Raw genomic sequence first — 24,923 nt, 5'->3', positions numbered from 1 at the left:
GTTAGTTGTAAATTACAATGTAATATTTTTAGAACTGGTTCAAACAGTCGAGGGTATTGTTCTGAATAGGGGGTATTTAGGTTCACACGTTTACCCCACACTGTCAGTACTCGGCGCTCTACCCAAAATCTAGCAAGGTATGTCCAAATTGCTTCCATCGAGTTGTCCAGATAAGCTTTCAAAATCGGCGTCACAAACATTGCCTTTAATTTCAATATCAGCAACTGCTCTACCTCCCTTTTCCAAAGATCTGTACATGATCTCTCTTTTTACTTTTCGTGTTGCCCTCCCCAGAGGAAATTGAACATTATTCTATATGGGATTGGGAGGGTAGTTGCCAGATGAGCCAGTGACGCTATAACTTCTGACTTTAACACAAGAATCCTACCAATAAGAGAAAGTTCTCTGTCTTTACACTGAATTAAGTTTCCTTTAATTTTTGGGAGCTGATGCTAAACTACATTTTTCACACACCTGTAGACTCTTACATACTGTCAGGGTGCAGGTCTCCCTTCTGCACCATGGACAGTTCCAGATCCTTCCACCATCCACTCTGCCCTGCTTCACTCCATGCTGGATCAGTTTCACCTGCTGCAATAATCAAGTCCGGACTCAATACACCTGCCAGCTCTCCTATATAAGCCCTCTTCAGTCTGCTCCTCGTCATTGGGTCATCTGCATTCACTCCTTGTTGCCTGCCTGAGTCTCACGCCTTCTAGCCTGAGAGCCCTACCTCTGACGCCTTGCTCAGCCAACTGCCTGCTCCAGCTTCACCGTGTCTCTACCGTCAGCCATCTCCTCCATCACTCGTCTGCTCCTGTCTGGTACAGTCTCTGGTCTCCATCTCCATTACTCAAAGCCTTCAATAAAACTCCTTAAAACGCAGCTCTGTGTGTGGTGGTGTTCGGGTTCATCAGAACAAATCCTGACACATACGGGTGTATTATCTGAAAGCAAGAGGGTCAAGTCATCCATATACATTGTAAATTTGGTTTATTTGCCGTTGCTGCCAGGAGGAATTACTCCTCTAATTATGCTGTTCTGTCTCATCGCACAAGTAAGAGGTTCTATTGCTACAATAAATTAGATAGGTTATATTGGACAACCTTTTCGAACTCCTGACTTTACTGTAAATGGTGGAGTAAGCCTCCCATTTACAGATACTACGCCACCACACTCATTGTATAGTTCATGTAGTCATCTTTTAAAATTGTTACCAAAGTGCAGTTTTTCAAATACCACTTTCAAAAAATTATGGCTCACACTGTCAAACGCCTTCTCCAGGTCCATTCCCAAAATACACAATGGGAGTGAACGTTGTTGACAATAAAGGTAATTGTCTCTTATTAAAGCTAAGCTATCAGTCATTCTATGTCCTGGTATTGCACAAGTTTGTTTGTTGCCTATTAGGCTTTCAATTACTGACTGGATACGAAAAAATTAAGTTTTAGACAAAAAATATAAGTCAATTCCTAACAAGGTTAGAGGTCTCCAATTTTTAAGTTCACTTCTAGATCTTTTTTTAAATAATGAGGAGATCATACCTTAGTACAAAGAAGTGGCAGGGATTTATCCCACAACGGGGAAACTTGTAGAATTAAAGCAACAGGCAAACGCACACAACACAAACAAAATTACACAAGGATTAAAAGATATATCATAATAGGCGGATTACAAAAAACACTATGAACAGAATAATTTAACTCCAATGAATATTTACAAAGCCATACAAGTATGAAATGTACAGAGACATATAACTTATAAAGTAATTTTTAAATGATCTTATTTCTTGTAATTTTATGGAACAGGAAGCACCTTGAATTAACTTGTGTATGAATTATGCTCTACAAATAAATTTACCTCAACCTGCTTATAAAATAATATTGATGTAAAAACCATAATAACACCAAAAGACCAACAAAGCCATGACACATTAAGCTCAGATATAAATAAAGTATAACGTAGCCTCCTAATCCTGTATATACCCATATTTGATCATAACAGCACTTTAACCAGAATTATATGATGAACATGTTTTCTTTAACAATGATTCAGGGGAGAGCGCGAACGCAGTCCCCCACTACCAGAAATTATGCAGTCGAGATTCCCACATTTGGGGAATTCACATAGGTCAGCACAGCCCAGAGTGCAATGGCTGAGCCTCACCATGGGTGAACCAATTAAATTTCAATTTTCAAGATTTTTATTATTCTTTACAAATGAGGCCAGTAAACACAGTTTGTAACCAGGGTTACAGTTTCACATTATTACAAATGCACAGTTTAATTTACACAAAGGTAAAACATACATTTCATGTTGCATAAACAATTCTATTATTTAAAGATGTTCAACAAATAAACAGGCATTTTCCACGTCAACACCTCATCCATACCCTTTTTTCCCAAACTATCCCTCCAAATATATTCTCCGACTTGTAAACCCGCGCTCTTTATAACATTTATTTCCGTTGTGTCATATTTGTTGTATATCAAAATATTTCTTACTTTCCATATTGCTTCTTTAACACAGTTAACTAAAATCCACCAAAGGAGTACCTTTCTTTCCCAAGCAATCTTTTTATAGGTTAAGTCCTCCTTACACAGGTTGTTTAGCCAAGGTGACATTAAGGACCATACTTTTTGTGAAAAGGGACATGTCCAAAACAGATGTCTAATGGTTTCCTCGTCGCCACATTTTGCCCTGGGGCATCGGGGACTTCTTGTACAGTTCCTCCTATAAAAGAAGGCCTTTGTGGGTAGACATTGATTGGCAATTTGCCAGGCTATGTCTTTGAGTATTTGACAGGTTTTTATTGTTACAATTTTTCCATGTTTAACATTTTCTTCATTCAATTTGTCAACTGGAGTCAATCTGTCCAAGAAGGATAACCTGTTCTCTATTGTTAGTTTAATTGTTTCTGGTGTGATCCCCTTTAGGCAACATCTCAATGACAGAACTACTGGAAGATAGGAGGATATTTATCTGAAAAGGGTGTGTGAAAAACCACCCTCTTGTCCCACACTTTCACAACACGACTTCCCAGCCAAAATCTGACAAAAGGGGCCCAAATGGGTTCTGGGAGCAGGCCTAAATAAGTTCTTAAAATGGGCGTTATAAACATTGCTTTAAATTGGACTCCTACATTTGGCATGGCTCTCCCTCCTTTGTCATATGGTCTGTACATAATTTCTCTTTTTAATATTTCTTGTTGGCTTCCCCATAAAAACTGAATTTTTTTTTCTTCGAATTGTGACCATTATCTTATGAGGCTTTGGAAAAGTTGTTGCTAGATAGGCTAGGGATGATATCACTTCTGCTTTAATTACCAGCACCTTACCAATAAATGATAATTCTCTATCTGTCCATTGTAATAATTTGCCCTGAATTTTTGGCAGTTTGATTTTCCAATTCTCAACCTTCATATTTTTCCCTATTTGAACTAAAACCTTTATTGTCACTTTTTTCTACTACTTAATTTCCGTCCAATTACAATAAAAAAGACTCACTTTTATGTTTAACCTTCATACCTGAGGCCAGTGTAAATTTCTCCCATGTTGTTGAAACATTCATAAAAAGAAGCGTTGTCAGATAAAAAGAGTTAGATCATCCATATACATAGTTAATTTTATGTCTTTACCATAATTACCAGGAGGAATTATTCCCTTAATTGCTTTGTTCTGCCTCACCATACTGCTACATTCATTATATGAGAGTTTTATCCACCTTTTAAACGTGTTTCCAAAGTGGAGCTGGCATAATATTGCTTCTAGAAACGTATGGTTGACGCTATCAAGAGCTTTCTCTAGATCAATCCCCACGATAGAGAGGAAGTTTCCTCTCCTGACAGTAAAGATAAGTATCTCTGATCAGAGCTAAGCTGTCATTCTGTGTCCTGGAATCCCACAGGTTTGTTCTTTTATCTATTAAGTTAGAAATAACTGGCTGTAAATGGAAAAAAGAGAGCTTTGGATAGTATTTAACATCAACTCCTAGCAGAGTTAAGGGTCTCACAATTTTCCAGAAAAACTTTTGAGGACCTTTCTTGTATATTAGAGAAATCATGCCTTGGTTCATGGTGCCAGGCAACCTGTTCTTTTCTAAGGCTCCTTTACAAACCTGCAACAGGGGGGCTTTTAAGAGGTCCCAAAAGGTGTAATAGTACTCCTTTGGCAAGCAGTCTAGTCCTGGTGATTTATTATTGTGCATGCTCAACATAGCTTTTGTTATTTTGTTAATTGTCATTTCTTGGTCTAAGTTCCTCCTCTCTGTTTCCATTAGTTCATTATTCATTTTAGATAAGAAATAAAGCATCTCTTCTTCTTGTATCTGCTGGCCTTCGTATAGTTTCTTATAAAATTCATAAATTTCAGAAGTGATCTGCTGATTGTCGTTTAATTCTTCCCTTTTAGTATTGGCTAATGTATTTATAGATGTTTTAGTTCGAAAAAATTTCCTAAAGAAATATCTTGTACATTTTTCATTCTCCTCCAGGTGTTGTACTCTACTCCGTATCAGCACACCTTTACTTTTTTCGTTCAATATAATCATCAATTCTTTTAAGTTGAGCTATTTCATCATTCACTTGAAACCCAGCGTGAAGGAGGTTGTAGTATCTCTGGAGTTTTGCTTTCTTCCTCTTTGCCACTTTCTTTTTTCTTCTGCTATTCTTCTTCCTTCTCTACTAAATAATTTCTTGGTTCTATCTTTTATGTCTTCCCACCATTCACCTACAGTGTCGAATAGAGGACATAAAGAAATCCATTGGCTAAGCTTAAATTTATATTTTGTTGCTACTCTAAAATTAGTCAATAAACTTGTATTTAGTTTCCACACTCCCAAGGTTGGCTGTTGGGAGTTTGGGATTCTGATGACACATGCTAGTTTATGGTGGTCTGAAAAGGGAACAGGGTCTACTGTGCATGAAACTGGAGTAATCGCACTAGATGTAAATACAAAATCTACTCTGGAGGATGTTCTTCCATTAGACCGAGTGAACCCTGATTCCCCTGGATGAAGAAGTTTAAAAACATACGTAAGTTTGCAGTCTTTTATGAGATTACTTAGTACCTGAGAGCTTGAGTGCAGCTTGCCTACTGAACAGGCTGTAGTATTACAGGTGTAGGTACCAGATCGACTCGGGTGGTCAGATTGGCCGTTTCTCAATTCCGTACTCGCGTTCTCGTCAAGTCTGTTCTCGGTAAGAACACAGGAAGATCGGACTTGACGAGAACGCGAGCACGCAGCACGTATTGTGTATTAGAACAGAAGTATACTTGTGACGTCATGAGACGCACAATTCTTTAGCATTTCATTAACATTCAAAACGATTTATACACCACACCACAATAAATCTTATTGATTTTTTTTCAAAAACATTTCTAATTTTTAAAAAGCCTAAAAAAAATATCTATATTTTTTTTTTAACAGAACTGTGGGTATAAAACCAGCAGTCGTGGGAATTTCTTTGTTGGGAGTTGTGCTGCTCGTAGTTGGAGCGTCGATTAAGACTTTTTAAAGAAATCATTCCTTTGTGGAAACAAAATGAGCAATAGGCACGCTATTGCTGTTGCTTTGGCCGTTAGTCACCTTTACCAGCAGGCTGCACAACGGACGGCGCAGTTGAGGAGGATCAGAAGGCAGGCTTTGCTCGCCCACCTGTTCCAACTGGTAGGCATTTTAAGATTGACAGCCTGTTTTCTACTTTTATTTTTTTTTTAAAAAAACATTGAGGATGGTATTAAACACGTGATCAGGTTGAAATTGTGACTATTTCTCTATGAAGAAAAACACAATTTTAACATTAGGAACAGTATGTCAGTAGTGTTAAGCCATTTCATTTGCACCTATTGACCATTACAGCATTGAATATTTAGAAAGGACGAGTCATTTCTATGTCTGCCCACCTTTACAGTGATTAATCTTTAAATTATGTTCAGTAAGTTCACCTCATTCTTTAAGTGAAATGTTAAAAATACCAGAGAAGGGAAGCCAGTCGTTACATTTACTATATATGACTAGTTTTACAGCACTGTACAATTTACTTTTTATTTCTTGAGAACTATATTAATCTGCATGTTAAGCAGGTATAGTTTTATGGTGTGAAAAGCTGAAAATTAAAAAACAAAAAACAAATTTGGTAACATTTGGCATTTTTTAGAGAAAAGAAAGAAAAAGCAACAAAATATGTGAGAATAAACACCTTGGTACCAATCCTCCAACTATTTTTTAATGAAGGGGACCTGAGACCAGCCTTCAGGCTAAACAGGGCCACCATTGTCCTGCTCCTTCAGATGCTGCCCCTCCAGAAGGCCCATGGATGGCCAGGGGAAATAGAGGTGCTGGTGACCCTTTACTGGCTGGCCTATGGTGTGTCCTACAGGGCAACAGCGGACATCTTTGGGATGCCCCTGTCCATTGTGTGCCGGGTGGTGCACAGAGTTGTCAACTCCCTGATGGGCATCATTCCAAAAATCATTTTCCTGCCAAAACCACAAGATTTGGAGGGAGTGGGGGCTGGTTTTGCCCGCCTTCAGGGCAGCAGTTGGTGCCATCGATGGGTGTCATGTCCGAATTGTTCCACCTGCAGAGCCACAAAAGAGACGTTATATGAACAGAAAACTCTTCCCCTCAGTCATCCTGCAGGGTGTGTGTGACGCACGTGGAAAGTTTTTGGACATTTACATTGGCAATGTCGGCTCTGTCCATGACGCACTAGTACTGCGGCGCTCACCATTGTACAAAAATGCCTTATACCCACCTGAGGGCTTTTTTCTACTCGGCGATGGTGGGTACCCATGCCTCCTGTACCCGATCACCCTCCTGACGCCCTATCACCAGCCAGTTGCCAGTAAGATCTCTTACCTTCTTGTTCATAAATAGAGCCGACAATGACACACAATTGATACAAAGATTATACTAATGGCGTACCGCGCACGTGACGTCACCATCTCAAGAGCAACACCCGCTTTGGTAGGGCTAACAGGTAGAGAGCGCCCATAGCCACCAGTCATTACACGCGCAACAGAAACAGCGATATGAACGACTTTATAGCCGTTAAACTTTCGCAAGACGATGTCTGTGGAAGAACACACCAACCTTCAGCTCAAACGATGGCTTGAGTGTCGAGGGCTTAAAAAGACCGGAAAACGGGCCGACTTGATCGAATGGTAAGTCGGTTTTTTTTCCTGCTCGTCGTTCATGGCGTCGTCGGCCGTTTTTTTTCTGTTTGTAATCCCCGTCCAGGAATCGGTATATGTTGCCAATAGGTAGCTACAAAACAACTGTCTACATCTGCTGCCATGATAGCCTATACGCTATCATGGTAGCAGGCGCTTCATTCGATTGCTTGGTTGACAAAGGTAAATGGTATTCAAAATACTCTTACCTGTTCACTACTTGATGTCGCTGGATATGGGTCAGGATGTTCTTCGGTTGTGCCCTTTTCTCCAACAAAATGCTTGCTACATATGTACGTGAATTTGGTAACTTTTTCCGGGTTGAACTGTTGTGTAGGCCGACCGCACCGGTGTACCCAGCGCACACATTTCTCCTTGGCAGTCTTGAAGAAAACATCCTTCATATGCGGCCGATCAGCGTACCTTGAGTCGCTGTTGCACGTTCCATAGCAACAATGTTTAAAAACCATGGTTTTAGATTTGGAAAAAGCAGTCGTTTTACGAGTAAAACCAAGGGTAACGCACGTCTCTTTTACAGCGAAACAGAGGACAGAGCAAGCTTGCCCTACCGCGTACCACGTGATATGACGTCTCGTGACGTCACGTTCTAAAAATAGCTCGCTCGCGGTACGCCATTGGATAGAACATTGAGACATATTAGCATATTACCTAAATTAAAAATTAATTTTATATTTGGTACAGGCCAAGTAGAGGCTCGTTACAACAGACACCACGCCAAGGCAAGAAACATCGTTGAGCGTGCCTTTGGTGGTCTGAAGACACGGTGGCGCTCGATCTTCTTTAAGGCGCTGGAGGTCCGCCCGACGTATGCCCCCAAAGTCATCGCCGCCTGCTGCACCCTCCACAACATTTGTCGAGGCAGGTGACCAGGTTGAAGTGGAGGAGGAGGTTGACCCAGAGGATTTGTCATCCAGCGGCTGAAGACGGGGAGATGTCTGGAAGCTGCCTCCGAGCCAGACTGGCAGCCCAGCTTTCTTGTCCAGCAGAGCTGCCTGAATTTTTAAGTGAACACGACTACATCTGACCTAACCTAGGTCAGATGTAGTCGTGTTCACTTCCTGCTTCATTTCATTGTTTTCCCCCCACTACCTGTAAAAATACGTAAAATAATGATTCAGTTCCAACTATTTAATTGTGTGTTTTGGAGGCATTCTCTACTTGTATATGTTAATAGAAGTTATTTCTTTGTTTTTTTAAAAATATGTTAGTAACTGGAACAGAATCAAAGTTGAACATATTTAACAAATTAACAAAGTTAAATCATTTGTATAAAATAAATGTCAGTTTTTTTTGGGGGGGTTTTTAGATACTGTTACTATTGTTGTCTTTATCTTTTTCTCTCAATTCTTTGTGTCCTCACTCAAAAGAAACTCAGTAAAATAGGAAAAACATTTCTAGATTTTATTTATAACTTTTCGACAATTTTTTCAAGAAGTGCCAAATGTTTATTGGCCATTTCAGTAGCCTCCCTCTCTCTCTGGCTTCCTCCCTAACCAAGGCTGTCCTCTCCCTCTCCTCATCCTTCTCAGCCTGCTCCTTTAAGAAGTCAAGCAGGACCTCACTGCCTCTCTTCCTGGCCTGCCTCCCTGTCCTTTCTGCAGTTGGGGAAGGGGTAGAGGCTGAGGTCGTGACCACCACACCGCCTGTGGCAGACGAGCTGCTGGCCACAACCAGAGGAGGACTGATATTGTGCTGCCCCTGGAGTGCAGCATCAAGCAGCTCATACCACTGCCAGGTGGCAGCAGTCACACCACCAACCTCAACCCCCTGCCCAGTAGGTGGGTCTCGTAGCTCCTGAAAAACGGTTTATCATTTTAGTTAATGTGCACAATATCCTTCAACACTGTTTTCTGTGGTAATACCAGAAATGTGGTGGGAATAGTACATAATGTGAGCTAATATTATGCAGGGAGTTTTGTTATTTTACCTTATATTTCTGCACTAAATTGTGCCACTTCTTCTTGGCCTGCTTTGCTGTGACCTCCAGGCCAGAGGCTCTCACAAAATCACTAGTTGGATTAAAAACAGGTTTAGCGTCACAAGAGCTGAAGATGGACATTTAGGCAGACATAAATCAAAACTACTCACTCCCATCCAGTTTTAGAGGAGTTCCTCTTGCCAGTAAATATGCATTCATTGGCAATACACCAGTTTGCGAGGGCCTGTGTTTTATTCTGTTGTCCCTGTTTAAAATATAAATGTCAATTATCTATTACTTTACACAGACTGAACATATTTAGTGACCTATATAATAGCTGATAACTGATTCTTCTGCTTACAGTTATGCAGTTTGTCCATAACATCAGCCATCATGGTATGGATGTTGATATTGTCCTTGGGAATAAATAGATTTACAGTTTATTCCAGCAAGTATTGAGTTAAAAAAGCAACACAAGTCAGTCAGACAAACCCAAAACAAATGAACGTTTTGCCGAATTAAAACAAAAAACGGCATCAGAACGAGCCGTAGTTCACACACCACTAGGCCGAGAGAAGGTCTGCGGGTCACTCTGCTCCGCTCAAAGTCGGGTTTTTTTATTTTTTATTACGCACTAACTGTAAACAGGCCACATAGGGAAGCTTAAAAGTATGATGTTCTCGCCTCAAACGATCTGAAAACTTACCTTTGAACAACAACAGCAGCAGAAAAGGGAATTTTTAACTTACCGCTGTGAGCTCTGTTTGCGCTGTCTCAAATCAAGCTGCGGCCGCGGTGCATTCTGGGCAAGCGGTCAGTCTGAAGAACGCACAAGTCTGCTCTGATGCATGCTCGATAAAGAGGGCGGGCGAGAACAACATCCGGGGAATTCGGCGCGTTCTCGATTTGGCGTTCTCTGCAATTGGAACAGTGCTCGGTCTGAGGCTGATGACGTGTCACGAGCACACGAGAACGCTCAAGAACGGATACTGAGAAACGGCCTTTAACTCGGGGGCCCTGCGCCTTCTAATGACGTCACTATACATGATTGGTTTAACGTTTGCACAATTGCACAAAACATTGTAATTGGTCTGGACAACTTACTAAAGTAATTATAGCGGGGTGTAGGTTTAATTCGACAGTGGGATTGCGGTTTGTAAACGGACAATTTTACGAAGATATTCTCCATGGTCCCTGCGCCTACCGATGACGTCACATTATGGCAACACCACTCAAACAAAATACATTGAGCCCGCGGTCTGCATTTGTAACGAATCAATTTTATTTAGTTAATTTAGCGGTTTCTTTTTTCTCAAAAGCTTCAGGCTTAAAGATGAACATAGAAAATGTGAAATCTTAGCAATTCAAAACAATCAACCCACTTTAATTGATAAAAATGAGGTAAAATATTTAGGTATAATGATTAACAAGGACCACACTGGAAATTATAGAACAAATATTCAAGCAATTTTACAAAAAAATAATAATAATAATAATTAAAAAAAAAAATCAACAAATATTTGACAGTTGGCTCAATTTTTGGAAGAATATTGTTAACAAAAACGGAAGGGATAGCCAGATTAATTTATCCAGAATATATCTTAAATACACCAAATACTACAATAAAAAAAGTAATCAAATTCATCACAATTTCATCTGGAATAATAAAAAACATGTGATCAGAAAGAACGACATAGTATTATCAGTAGAAAAAGGAGGAATAAACGTTATTGGTTTTAAAGTGATGAATGCCGTGATTAAATTAAAATGGCTGCAGACTTTTATTAAAAATTCAGAGAGTTTATGGTTTAGTTTCCCTTCACAACTTTAAAAAAAAAAAAAAAAACTGGAGGAAGGAAATTTCTCTTAGGATATAACTTTGATCCGGCAAAATTACCGATTAAATTGTCAGACTACCACAGAAGCATTCCAAAAATATGTTAAAAGTTTTCATGCCTCGCTTAAGTTACTGGAAAATAACCGTAAATTAACAAAATAAAATTGATTTGTAACAAATGGAGACCGCGGGCATAATGTAGTTTGTTTGAGTGGATTTGCCATATGATGACGTCATTGGGAAGTGCCCGAGCCGATCTGACCACCCAGCTCTGTTTTCTAAATTGCAATTAAAATCACCGCTGATAATTATGTCTTCCACTACATATATAAGGTTGAAGAGTCTGCAGTAGTGACACTCGTTCCTGTAAATCAGTTGATCCATAGATGTTAATTAATCTAATTTTACACCCATGTTTATCCATATCGATTAGCAAAACGCTTCCATCAATGACATGTTCCACTTTTTTTGTATAAAGTGATCTGTTATTTAACAACACCACCACTCCTGTTGATCTATTTAAATTATCCCCTGTCCAAAAGGATTGGCGATATTTCCATATATTGTTGTTATTCACAACTTTTAACTTTTTGTTCTCTCTCTTTTTTCTACACCTGGTTTGGCATTGTGTTAGCTGTGACATCATCCAGGGGAGACAGATCATCCGCTATTACCATGCCATACCAATTTTATTTCTAAAGCACTTTAAACACCAACAGGACCAAAGTCCTTTCTTTGTTATATGGTAATATAAGGAGTATCTAAAATAAGATAACATGAGATAATCCTTTATTTATCCCACAATGGGGAAATTTGTAGGATTAAAGCAACAAGCAAATGCACACAAAACAACTAAAATTGCATAAGGATTGAAAGATGTATCATAAGAGGTGGATTGAAAAAAAAAAACCACTCTGATTTGAATAATTTAACTCCAAGCAACATTTACAAAGCCATACAAATATGAAATGTGACCGCTTTCCCAGAATGCACCGCGGCGTAACTTTTTAAGATTTTTTAAGGCTTTTTTACATATTAAAAATACTGTTTTAAAAATGTTTTTAATAAAATATGGTGTAGTGTATAAATAGATTTGTATGTTTAAAAAAGCTAAACAACTTAAATTATAATTTATTTAACACAACATATTACCTCTCACATTAAACTATGAATACATTATTCATACAATTGTTTAATTTTATGATCAATATAAGTAATAATTTATTATCATCTAGACTACTATTAACAGGTGGAATCCAGACGAGCTGTGCGTTTGGTGACGTCACGAGTACATACGTTGTGCGCGCTCCCGTTTTCCCAAAGTCCGGACTTCCTGTGTTTTTGCCGAGTTAATTACGCATTTTATTGAATGCGGAGTGGATATAGAAGCACTGAAAAATCTGAATATTTTCTTTGACAATAAATCAGGGGAGAGCGCGAACGCAGTCCCCCACTACCAGAAATTATGCAGTCGAGATTCCCACATTTGGGGAATTCGCATAGGTCAGCACAGCCCAGAGTGCAATGGCTGAGCCTCACCATGGGTGAACCACCTTCTTGATCATGGTATCTCCCCTGCCAGGTAAGTATGAGTTGTTCACCTCACACTCTGCCATGTCTTTCACTCACACACCTTCATGGGTCATGGTGCCGTCACTCTGTCAGCTGACAAAACCACAGCCAGGAAACTGCTATTCTGCACATGTTAAACCATCTCTGACTGTGTGCTACAAAGCAGAACTTTTGATATATTTAACGTTTTATAAACGCCGTTTGGTTACCCACAATTCAATGCGGCATAACCAAAGCTAAAGCTGTTAGCCTTCTAACACGTTTCTTCAAATTTTAACCGCCAACAAAACAGCAAGAAATCAACATTAAATTATTATGCAGAACATTAATCTATTGCTTATTTACAAGTATTTTACACATCAAATAGAATAGAAACGTTAATATTCTTGTTTTTCTGTTAGCACAACCGCTCGCTTCCTGTTTCTTAGTTCAGAGAAACAGGTCTGGTGCTGCCATCTGCTGGTGTGGCTGCGGAACAGCATTTATCCGAGAGGAAGACACCATGTGGCAAATTAAAGGAAGACAATCCAGCTTCAACCTGCATAAAACCAGATTCTGCAGTTCTGTAAAGCTCCAGAAACAACCAGAACATCTTTCTACTCAAATCATGATAAACGGAAAATAGCCTGTCGATTTTAGAACTATTACTTCTGTTCAATGACTTCTTCATATTTCACCAGTTAAAGACAGACGCAAATAACCTTAGTTAGCTTCATGCTTCAGGACTCTCAGCCCCTCATTAGTCATTGGAAAGATGAAGATGCTGGTTGTGAACATAAAATAACTCCTTAAATGTGCATTTTACTGTCTAGCTACCAGTAATTAGGTTCTTCTCAGATCAGCATTGTTGCCTAGAAGCCAGAAGATCGTTGGACCCAGACCTCCGTTCCCTGAAGTCACCGAGCAGAAGACGTCTCACAATCTTCACTTGTTACTTCTCCAGTCTTTGTCCGATTAAATCCAAGGCCTCGTATCTGACGATTTAAAGTCCACATTTTATATTTTACATAAATGGAAAAAACTCACTTAGCTAAAGTAAGAGAATAAAACAAAATTTTCTTTAATGTTCTGACAAATTTTATGCATCAACACAACAAAGAAGCTGCATTCACATTCTACAAAACACAGGAGCAAACCTAGAACAACAGTGATATTAGTGTCACTAATAGTCATTTAGCATTTTAATTTAGTTTCTCCTTCCACACAAACATCCCACATAATGTACCGCTAGTACATTAAGAAAACGTGGTAATAAAACTTCAATAAGCATTATTTACCAGCAGGAGATCACAAGTATATTTAGTTTGAGCTGAGGGGTTCATAATCTGTCAGATTTCATAAGAGTGAACTGACCTAAACTTGGATTAGATCAGATGCATTACAAATTAAACAAGGATCTTCAAAAATATCTTGATTAAATTATCCAGGAGATTTAATTCTTTTAAGGATTATTTGTCTTAATGGTTTATAAAAATTACATGAATGCAGTACAGCAGGCAGCATTTCCCCTGATTTATCCAATGGCTCAGCCCCCAAATCAGATCGTGGCATTTAGTAAATTAATTAACGTCTTTTTTAATGAACCCAACCTCTAGGGATGGCAGCACTAAAGGCTCCTGCAAAGTCAGGAGTCCTGAGCGTTTGCTATGAACCAGGCGGACGGCAGCAGAGTCTCTAAACAATCGGCACGACACCGGTCATTTAAGCACATTTAAGCTTTAATGCTCACCGATCTGATGAAGTAATCAAACCTGGAGAATTTGTATCATCCGCACCAGGAGCACATCTGGCAGGACGGGCGGATCCAGTCGACTCCGCCTCACTTCCAACCATCTATATGTGGAAGTAGAGATGTGTTAATTCCTTGGAAAAGTGAAATAAAAGTGTTGTTACTTCTTCCTTTAGTGAGTTACAACTAGGGATGGATACCAAGTACTGCCACTGACACACAAACCGGTGGAACAGTGATAAAAAAGGTGTTTTCATTGCCAATGTAAACCATCTGAAATTTTTTTTGCTTTGTTGTAATGTTGGTGAACAGCTTTTGTAAAAACTTCTGTTGACAAAACAGCCGTTTTTAATTTTATTTTTATAATAACAAATAATGTCTTTAATAAAATAAAATGTCAAATAAAAGCATTTTTTTGCGTCCTGGTTTTCTGATTAGATTATTTGGTGGCTTATTTCTGCTTCCACGGGTCCTGCTTTTATTTTTCTTATATTATTTTTAAAGAGGCTCACACCAACATAGAAGCTCATTGCTATTGTTTTCATCTGCCTTCATTTTCTCCACATAACGTCCTGCCATCGCTGCAGCACATTGCAGCTGCCTTTGGGACGATAATGACCGACTAATAATGAGTGCAGTTATATGTAGTTTTAGTAAATATAACTGCATGTGTTGTTTAAACGGGACCCGGCACTGCGTCTTTAAAGCAAGCCTGTTAACTGGACGGGGTGATATTTCACACTTCTTACCTCGTTGTGCATGTAAATAAAATTTCGTTACGTGTTTTTCCAGATGCTGACCGGTATTAAAACATGCAAACATTTGGTTTGTATCTTTTTTGTCTCTAGACAGCAGGAGCACAAACTAAAGAAGAGACGGGGAGAGAGAGATCTGCCTCAGCCTCTCTGCAAAATCTGATCCGGCCTGCATGAAGGGTGAAGCCAGATCAGGTGGGCAGAGCTGTAAAGTAGGGGGGCACCAGTGGTGTCAGGCCCAGGGGTGGAGCAACCAGGACCTGCTCCCTTCAATTTATAAAAAATAACATTTCCAATGGGGAACATAATGAAAAACCTGCTCATCTGTAATCCCTATCAGACGTAGGACTCTTTTAGATGTTATAACCTTATTTTTCTGTTCAGAAAAAGCTCTACACTTGTTTTTACCTTTACCAAAGAAACTATTTAAACTAAATCTATGGGTAGAGCAGAGATTAAACTGTCTACCCTTTATAACTGTGTTTTTAATTCTCTGCAACAAATTTCAACCATCTGTCCATCATTTCTGCCATCTTATCCATGCAGGGGTGGACTGTTACTGGGTGAGAGGCAAGGTCCACCCTGGACAGGTCGCCAGTCTGTTACAACAAAGCTCAGTTGTTTTTGTAATTAAATACTTTGTAAATTACAGAGCAAATCGCTTTAACACATCAATAAAATCACTTCTTCACATTCAAACCTCCTAGAGCCTGAGGAGCCCTCACAACCCACAGCTCACCTTCATATATTTGGCCCAAGTGCTGCAGAAAGAGACCAGCTGTTAAAATTAGAAAGAAAACAAATTAGCAACATAACATATATTGAAAAAAATCTTTAGACATCAGCACAAATTGCAGCCCAAACTAAAACACAGACTTTACACTAACTATCACAACTAATCAAGAACCTAAAGAAAAACTTTGACATACTGAGGCCACTAGAACACTTCCCAAGTCTCCATAAAATTGTCATTTAACAGATTTAGGGGGGGTGCACCGTTCCTGGAGGTACTGCAATACCAGGTCGATGCGTGGAGTGGACGGAGCAAGCCCCTATTCCATCTCCCTGTTCCAAAAATCAATTTAATATATGGTCCCCGGGTAGGGGACGTATCAGATATTAAACTGATAAGAACAGATTTTTCTTTTAAACCATTTATTGACACTTTTACAGTTAATAACTTACAAAGTTACAGTTCTTACAGTTGTTGGTCAAGTTGAAACATAAGGTGCCTTTTTCAAAACATTGGTTTGTTATACATTCAGGCTAACATTTTGCCCTGCTTTGCTCCCACTCTTCCATTTTGTATCAACCTACTGTATACACCCAGCCTTTTCCTAGTTTCCATGTATAGGTACAACATTTACATTTAAACTTGACATCAATGAATAAAATCTAATGAATAAATAAATAAATAAATAAGTAAAAAAGTAAAAACCATACATACATAATGCATTTTTTAGTTGTGCAGGAGGGGAAATGGCTAAAACTACAAAAATAAAAGACTCATCCCATTCTTCCAAACAGTCCTGGGGCTCAGCGGGGAACCCCACCCTCTTGCTCCTGCCCACCTGCCTCTCCCGGAGAGCCAGGCCGCTGCTGCTTTGACCTTTGTTCGTGGGCTACCGGCTCCTTCCTCCGAATGGGCACAGAGGCGATGCTTCTTTGTGGCTGTGTCCTAGGCTTGCCGCTTGCAGCTGTTGTTCTTGTTGCTGCTGCCATCCGGATCACAGCCACGGGGGGAATCTGCATGTGCTTGCTTACCAGCAAGTTTCTGGAGGTCCATATGGCGTCTTTGATGGCGGCAAGGGTGAGCCACATCTGTGCAAAGTTCTCTTTGGTCATTTCTGTCTGCTGGCTCACCCCATATAGCACTAGTTGTGCAGTTAGGACCTCCCTTGCTGGTAAGTACGGGAATAGGGGGTTTTCACTGACGTCACTGGCCAACTTCCGGTCCGCCATATTGGGTGGCACACTTCCTTATCTCTAGTTGTCTTACACGTATTATCGTATCGCGAATGGATAAGTACGCCAGCACGCTAGAGCGACCAGATAAGGACGTATATCTGAGGAAATGTTCCGTGATCGACCATATGGACCCCTATGCCCTCCACGGTGACTTGTTTAGCCATAATCCAGACGATTGGCCAAATGTAGAGCACGGCGACATAGTGCATTACCTGGTGTTCGGTGAAAACCCTCTGCACACTCTTGAGGAAATGAGAGCTTACAAGGATCTAGAGGCTCACAACCAGTTCACATCTGGTTATGTACATCAAGGAAATCGCCATCATACGTGGACGGGTGAGTTTTAATAAGATGGTAAAAATGTAAACAATCCGACGCAAATGTGTCGCATGCTTCTGCGGTGGCTGGCGGCCGGCGGTGCGCGAAGGCGCTTGGCTGCAAGGCCGATCGACGCCGCTCGCGGCTTTAATTATTTAAGCAGAACAATGACCATTGCAAAATTAAGTTGTATTTACCGTATTGGCGCCGGTAGGAGCTGCAGATCATAAAGCCAGCAAACAGTGGGAACACAGCAACTCGTTCAAAGGTAAGCTGCGCTCAGACGGGTTAGCACATGCTAACCGTTAGCGCTAACAACCACTCACGCATGTAATGTACTTTTAACTAGCTGCTATGTGTTTCAAACTTTTAGAACACACTCTCATTGACATCGGGATACTGTGGAAAGTTATGTTCGGTCGACTTACAGCCGCGATCCAAGCGAGCCGACGACTCTTTGTTATCACTAACAGTTGTTCTCCGTGGTTGCGCCTCCAGGCAGGAAAGCGGTGGAAAATTAATCCGTTTCTATGTTTTTCCCATGGCGATCATGTGTTGCGCTGTTACAGCCCACAATACAGCAACGGTTTACCATGGTTTAAATCAAGTTACGGTGAAATTAATCAAATTAAAACACGGCTGAGAGAGGGAGTACAGTATGCGGTAGTAATAGGCAGTAGAGGCGGCGGAGGCAGTCAACATGGCAGCCGCGGAAAGTAATAAGTCATAACGCCCAAGCCCTATTATTAATATATTCTTCTTACATGTTTTAAATACTTAACAGTTAATTACCTGTGACAAAGTGAGCACCGCAGACTCTGGCGTATTCCAGCTTAACACCGTCCAAATCGGACCTGGATATCCGTGTCAGCCATAGGTGACGGCGTTGTTCAGAGAGCTGTTTTGTTTTTTCACACTGATTCACTATTACGGCTGGTAGGCGATAGAAAGAGCGTTGATCTCCACCTCCACGGGCCGTGCAACCAACCATTAAACACGTTTTCCCCATTGTTCACTTCCAATACTGCCTAAGGCGTCATACAATGCAGGTCAACGGTGCGAAACGACTGCCACCCAATATGGCGGACGCGCTGAGTAGTCACGTGAGCGTGACGTCAGCTGAAAACACCCTATTTTAAGGAGCCGGCCTTTGCCCACTGGTCTACGGCAGCACTACACTCCCAGAGCAGGTGCCTCACCGACTCAGGCGCGCCACAACCTGGTCGGGGGCACGTTGGTGATGTTGACATGCCCCGGGAGTGCATGACGGACCTGACTGGGAGGATCCCATGAGCCACCATCCAGGACAGGTCACGAAGTCTGTTCGAAAGGATGGGATGGTTCACGTTGCACCAAACTGTTTTGGCCTCCTCCAATGAGAGGACTGCTTCCCGCTCCTGCACAACAGAGACAATAAAACGGTGGTTTATTAAAACTCTTGGTTCCTCTAAGGTATAATGTGTTAAAAATTTCTGTGGGAGAATACATTTATAAAACTTAAATGAAAATTAATAAAAAAAAAAAAAAACAGCAGCAACCTTAAAGCAGCTAAACAACTTCCTGAGTATTAGATCTTGATCTAAACATAGTGAAACCTACTATTTATTTACTACATGGCATCTTAAGCAGTTTATCAAAGTAGTAAAAATACCTGATTAAAGGCTCAGGTGTGCAAAACAAAACATGAAGGTAGTTTTATGAGCACTGCTGCAAGATGAACTAACCAGTACAATAAAGCAAAGCAGATCATTTTTACTCAGACCACCACAATTGAGCTCGGATCAGAAGATCAACGCTTAGCAGGGGCTTAAAGTTTGACAGAGAAAAGTCGAAACACAATTTATTTATCTTTAAACACGTTTAGGGGGGTGCACCGTTCCTGGAGGTACTGCAATACCAGGTCGATGCGTGGAGTGGACGGAGCAAGCCCCTATTCCATCTCCCTGTTCCAAAAATCAATTTAATATATGGTCCCCGGGTAGGGGACGTATCAGATATTAAACTGATAAGAACAGATACTACACTTGATCTTAGCCAAAAGGCCGAGAAGCGATACCAGAAAAACGACGGAGGAGACCACCTCATTCTCACAGACTACGGTTTCACTCCTGGTTCGGAAATCTTTAACATTTACAAACCCATAAAACAAACTGTGGAAACAGCAAATGGCGATTAAATGCTACTCGTGTTGTTCTGCCGTGTTACATAACGATAAATGAGCCAAATTAGACCACAAACGTCAATTAAAAAACAAGCCGAGTTGTTTATTTCTGGTCACGTGTTACGCTCTCCTCCAATAGGACGCCTAAAGGCTAAAACGACGTTTAAAGGTGGTACTTTCCACATATAAACGTTTAAATGTGGACGTAACTATGATATATGTGTGTAAAATTAAATATGTTTGCATTTGGTCGGTTTGAATAAAGCTGTGCGGCTGAAATTGATGAAACCTTTGACGGTAGTGATTCGGCACAGAAAGTCTGCAGCGGTCTCTAGTGGCGACTCGGTGTTACTGCATGTTCTACACCAGTGATAAAACACAACTGTGCTGTTCTGCACAAACTTATTTAACAACGTTAAATTTGGAAGGTTCATTTTCGAAACACAATTCCTAACTTTTTAATTTTGTTTAAACAGTTTGCAAAATAAAGACTTTGGGGTAGATATTAAAAATGTTTAAAAAGTTTTCGTGATAATGTAACCGAGGCCTGCACAGCACACCGCGACCACCACCCCGACCTTCCGACATGGCCGAGACTCATGACTCTCATGAGTCAGAAAATGTTAACTTTGCATTCTGCTCACATTTCAAGTAAACTAATTTTAAAACAGTAAAAAGACAGAAAATGTGAGAAAAGAACACGAAACCGTCAAAAATACAAAGCGTCAAACTAAGAAACGTCTGTAAATGGCGTTTGTTAAAAATGTTAACCAATCGTGCGTTAGCGGCAAAAGAACCCTGAAATTACTTTTTAACTATTTATTACAACTATTTATTCTATTCTATTGTATTGCAACTACTTATAAGACTATCCAGAGATTGCATAACAGATAATTGTAAGACAAAAAACTCACAAATTTGTCGGGTTGTCCTCAAACATGCCGTGTTTGATGAGCTACGTGAGCTAGCAAGTTGCTCTACCAGTGCCTCCGTCGTGCGCATGCTCAGACAACGTGACATGTTTCGCTAACAGTAAATATAGTTCGACAAGTTAATATTAAAAAATAACACATTTTTATTTATTGATTTGATTTTGTGTAAAGTGTGGTTTATTCCTTGCCAAGTTGTGAATGCAGTGAAAATCCTTTTTTTTCAACATCTCTTTATTTTTTGCTGTTTAGGCCCAAACAATGTTGGAGAACACGAAGTAATATTTTTTAAACCTAAATTCTATTCTATAATCCAAATAGTTTAAGAAAATATAACTAAAACATGTTAAATTATTATATTATTAAAATAAAATAATAAAATTAAAAATGTTAGTGTCTGCAGCTCAAATATGGCAATTTAAGGAGAAAGTGATCAATCAGCTTAAGGTTTTAATATTTCATCTTTAAAGCCAAGAGCAGAGGGCAGATAACTCACCAAGGTAACTTAGAAATACCTCCCACTTTATCAAATAGGCCTACCAGAGATGGCAGAGCAAACCAAATATTGGAAACCATTAAGTTTTAAAACATTATTTCCAAATGTATTGCTTAAATTCCTCCCTCATATTGTTTTAATGCATCTCCTTTTTTGATATATTCATGTTTATTTCTCCAGATGAAGATAATTTGTTAATTTCCTTAATAATGTTTTAGAGTCTGGGTAAGGAGAGTATGTGGGTATATAATCTTGATAAAGTTGCTGTGTTAGTGAGCTGTTAATCAGCTGTTAATTTATTTACATTTATTGTTGTTTTCAATATTTAGTTTGACACTGCTGTTTGCAAACTTTATTACCCAAATCCCCAGATATCCAACCTCCAATCTGACCGTTATGTTGTCGAGAGGTGATTGAGAGCAGATAATGAATGCTCATTAATTCACACTTCTATAAATTTTAATTCAAACCTGAAGCTTAATGGGTGAAAAAAACAGATAGTAATTCAGCTGTAAGAATAGCAATATTTTTTTACTCATTACAGGAAAACAAAATCACCAAACATTAAATTTTGCCTTTAATGCTACAAGAAGTTACAACTGCTCCTCATACGAAAAACAGTCAACATCATCATCATTAGAACAATATTTATTACCATCCACATCAAGAAGAGCAAACAGCGAGAGGATCTTACAGACATTTAATGAACACATGTCGAGTTCAGGCACAGGGAGTAAAAACAGTAAAGTAAAATCATCTGAAGCATCAGATGTTTCTGTTCCTGAGAATCACAAACAACGTATTAAACCATTAAAGCTCAAAGTACCAAACTCCACACTATTTGCACATGTTTTGGTGAGTTAGTTTTTTTTTTAAACTAACTCTGATGAACATCTCGTAAATTTTTTTTTAAACAAGTTTCATGCATCTGAACCTCTAAAATAGCAAAAAGAGGGTCTGAACGTGAGAAAACTATCCACTACATCAGCAGGAAAATCATCTTAGATTAAAACCTGGTGAAAACAAAATCATGGAGTAAACAACAAACCACATTGTGCAATTCCCATTTTATAACATAAAAAAAACCATCCTGAAATATTGTCGAGCATCACATAACTAAACGCTCCCAAACAAACGATGCAAACAAAAACACAAAATGTTTTTTTTTTTCCTGTACCAATTTTATACACATGTTAATTTTATAGTACTGGCCTAATCCTGCTTCGCTCTGAAGGCCCATTTTTACCCCGGTTTAAGATTTGACAGTAAATGAGAAAAAACATTGATCAGAGGTAAACATTGTAATATGCATATTTAATTAATTAGGAATTCCAATGGAGACAGAATTTTAAATTAACATTTTGTTGTATTCTTTACCAGCTGACATCCTGGAGATGTAAAAAGTTCTGTCTAACTTTCACAACTCTGAACACATCTTTTGAGGGCGAGACCCTCCCAGCTCTTCAAGAGGGGGTGATTATCTGTTCTAAAAACAAAGAGACCCTTCTACTCTGCAGAGGGTCAAGCCAAATGACCTATCCCCTGTCATAAAACCCATGCATGTTATCTTACCCAGCAACAGAGGAGAGACACACCTTAAGCCTGGGGGGTTTGTCTGTTATTCTCCATACAACTGCCTGATTAATATAACAACTAAGATATTTTCCTCAACACAATTCACAGAGAATCCAAAGAGCTGATCACACATTCAGTTCCTGAAAAAAAATAGTTTTCTCCTCTTCAGAAGAATTTGTCACATGCTTTAGAAATGCAGCTGAAGCCCTTAAGGTCAGAAATGAGAAATTAAATCTGCAGCACAGATTCAAACAATCAGCTAAAGTCTAAATAACGGTCGTATTCGGGCCCAGCAGCTGTCCTCACTAAAAGAGTCTGTAAACTGTCAGAGATCAACATGTAAACTCAGACTGAGAGGATCTGATTTCAAGCCATATTCTTCAGCTCTTCTGTCACTGCAGACCTCTGATGGCAGCTTGGGGGATATTCAGTTTTTTTTTCCAGTGTCTATCACAATCATATCTGACATACAATCAACAGTTTAAGAAAAGAAGTTCAGAAAAATCCTGAAATGCAAAACCAACACTGGTTTTGGTCTTTTGGCATCAGTTTCAGGTTATTTCTCCCATAAGAGGGGGGAAAAAAATCAGCTCCATGTTGAGCACAAAGCTATAGAGCATCTTTACGACTCCGTCATTATTGGGGGGTTCCAGTCCAATCCAGCCAATCACATCACTCGCTGACGAAGAGTCCCGCTGTGGGTGCGCAAGCTGAAATCTGTAATGGCGGTTTGGCAGTTTTTATTCCCCACACCATAAAGACGTGTAAATAAACATTTCCTTTGTGGAAACTAAAATCAAAACAGCAAATTTAATAAATAAATAAAATGTATTGACATGAAAATCTGTTTATTTTAAAAAGTCTTGTTCTTCGCTTCATTTTAAGATGAATTAATCTTCTTCTACGCATTGAAGCACAATGCGTAGAAGAAGCAGCTTGTGCCTCTACTTCATTCATTCTCGCAAATATGCTCAGTTGGCTGAAACCAGGGAATCAGAGGCAACAGACGAATTAATTGCAAACTAATGACAAATGTCTCTCCAACTCCTTCCTCGCTTCACATCGTGTAGAGGGACAATTGAATTCGGGCTGAAAGTTTTTACAAGCTTAAACTCTCAGCTTAAAGCTCTCAGACTGCAGGTCTGCTGGTGGTTCCTAGAGTCTCTAAAAGTAGAATGGGAGGCAGATCCTTTAGCTATCAGGCTCCTCTCCTGTGGAACCAACTCCCAGTTTTGGTCCGTGAGGCAGACACCCCGTCTACTTTTAAGACTAGGCTTAAAACTTTTCTTTTTGACAAAAATTATAACTAGTGACTCATGTTACTCTCAGTTACCTTTATAGTTTTACTGCTATAGGCTTAGGTTACTGGAGTATATCAGGACCTAATTTTCTCACTATATTGAGTTCTACTGTTCTTCAATTATGCATTATGTGTTGTCATTTCTGCTTTAACTTTCTGTTCTCTCTCTTTTATCTTCATAGTAGGTACACCTGGTCTGGCGTTCTGTTAACTGTGACATCATCCAGAGAAGACGGCTCACCCGCTACTACCATCTAATGTAGAACAGATTACTAGATCAATGTGTGCTTCTGTGCTTTTTTGTTTCTCTTGTTGTGTCTCTGCTCTGTCTTCTGTAACCCCAGTCGGTCGAGGTAGATGACCGTTTATACTGAGCCCAGTTCTGCCAAAGGTTTTCCTTCCCGTTAATGGGGAGTTTTTCTTCCCACTGTCGCTTCATGCTTGCTCAGTATGAGGGATTGCAGCAAAGCCATGTACAATGCAGACGACTCTCCCTGTGGCTCTACGCTTCTCCAGGAGTGAATGCTGCTTGTCGGGACTTTGATGCAATCAACTGGTTTCCTTATATAGGACTTTTTTGACCAATCTGTATAATATGATTGAACTTGACTTTGTAAAGTGCCTTGAGATGACATGTTTCATGAATTGGCGCTATATAAATAAAATTTAATTGAATTGAATTAAACTGAGCGACCAGTCTCTCTTTCGATCATGCAGCGCGTACAAACAGCACTGCTCATGGTGCGGTGACTCTGAAGCTCTACCGCGCATGTCTCGCCCACTCCGCGATTTCTTGACTATGGTCACGCACAGATCTGCAATACGTTTCATTGAGATTCAGACAGGCGCAGTTCAGTTTACAGATGCGGTTTTAGCGCATATTCAGACAGGGACAAACCGGCGGTGGGGCTGAGGGGAGCTGAGGTGTGTTGCTATGGGCATGTCTACCTCCTGAATGTAGCCGCTGTAAAAGTTTTTATTTCTCTGATTAATAACATATTTATAGAGCGCTCTGTTATTGTTACCCTGGTCTCTACCAAAGCACTCTCTCTCTCTCGTCATCGGACACATATCAAAGTTCTTCGTGTTTGTATTTTGCGACGTAAATTGTGAGTCAGGCTCAGAAGAAGCTGGTGCACAAAAAACAAAAGTGAGAACACACACAGGTA

General features: G+C 39.8%; 1 protein-coding gene, 1 long non-coding RNA gene, 2 other non-coding genes and 2 pseudogenes across 8 annotated transcripts; all 6 read right to left on the bottom strand.

Moving 5' to 3' along the window:
• Positions 1 to 2,052: 2,052 nt before the first annotated feature.
• On the bottom strand, positions 2,053 to 2,188 carry LOC118566831 (annotated as a pseudogene).
• Positions 2,189 to 6,171: 3,983 nt separating this feature from the next.
• Positions 6,172 to 13,529, bottom strand: LOC110368872. Of its 5 annotated transcripts, none has more exons than XM_036150250.1 (5): positions 9,476 to 9,834; positions 9,285 to 9,379; positions 9,124 to 9,205; positions 7,939 to 8,176; positions 6,172 to 6,580 (listed from the first exon to the last, which is right to left on the bottom strand). In XM_036150250.1, the coding sequence occupies exons 1-5, from the start codon at positions 9,497 to 9,499 to the stop codon at positions 6,561 to 6,563; spliced, it is 459 nt and encodes a 152-aa protein (XP_036006143.1). In that variant the 5' UTR covers positions 9,500 to 9,834; the 3' UTR covers positions 6,172 to 6,560. The 5 variants fall into 5 exon arrangements, 4 of the variants coding, with proteins under 4 accessions (XP_036006143.1, XP_036006141.1, XP_036006142.1 ...); XM_036150248.1 differs by lacking the exons at positions 6,172 to 6,580; positions 7,939 to 8,176 and adding exons at positions 8,486 to 8,990; positions 13,340 to 13,529 and having other exon boundaries at positions 9,476 to 9,530; XM_036150249.1 differs by lacking the exons at positions 6,172 to 6,580; positions 7,939 to 8,176 and adding exons at positions 8,486 to 8,990; positions 13,424 to 13,529 and having other exon boundaries at positions 9,476 to 9,530.
• Positions 12,377 to 12,541, bottom strand: LOC118566853. The gene has a single exon (XR_004933340.1). It is a non-coding gene; the product is annotated as a U1 spliceosomal RNA (small nuclear RNA).
• Positions 13,530 to 14,204: 675 nt separating the features above from the next.
• On the bottom strand, positions 14,205 to 20,440 carry LOC118566789. The gene is made up of 3 exons (XR_004933285.1): positions 20,369 to 20,440; positions 15,747 to 15,785; positions 14,205 to 14,356 (listed from the first exon to the last, which is right to left on the bottom strand). It is a non-coding gene; the product is annotated as an uncharacterized LOC118566789 (long non-coding RNA).
• On the bottom strand, positions 15,993 to 16,166 carry LOC118566861 (annotated as a pseudogene).
• On the bottom strand, positions 19,157 to 19,347 carry LOC118566837. Its single transcript, XR_004933323.1, has one exon. It is a non-coding gene; the product is annotated as a U2 spliceosomal RNA (small nuclear RNA).
• Positions 20,441 to 24,923: the final 4,483 nt, after the last annotated feature.

Source organism: Fundulus heteroclitus, chromosome 18 (genome assembly GCF_011125445.2).
Source record: "Fundulus heteroclitus isolate FHET01 chromosome 18, MU-UCD_Fhet_4.1, whole genome shotgun sequence".
NCBI lineage: Eukaryota > Metazoa > Chordata > Actinopteri > Cyprinodontiformes > Fundulidae > Fundulus > Fundulus heteroclitus.
The sequence above is the reverse complement of the archived record's forward strand: the minus strand, read 5'-3'. Positions and strand labels throughout refer to the sequence as shown.

What these genes read in the sequence shown, in the direction of transcription:
- LOC110368872 (XM_036150248.1), bottom strand. Translation starts at nt 9,499, where the DNA reads ATGTTATGGACAAACTGCATAACT. An exon ending in TATGGACAAACTGCATAACT is followed by an intron (nt 9,380 to 9,475) that starts GTAAGCAGAAGA and finishes TATTTTAAACAG; the next exon opens with GGACAACAGAATAAAACACA. An exon ending in ATTTAGTGCAGAAATATAAG is followed by an intron (nt 8,991 to 9,123) that starts GTAAAATAACAA and finishes ACCGTTTTTCAG; the next exon opens with GAGCTACGAGACCCACCTAC.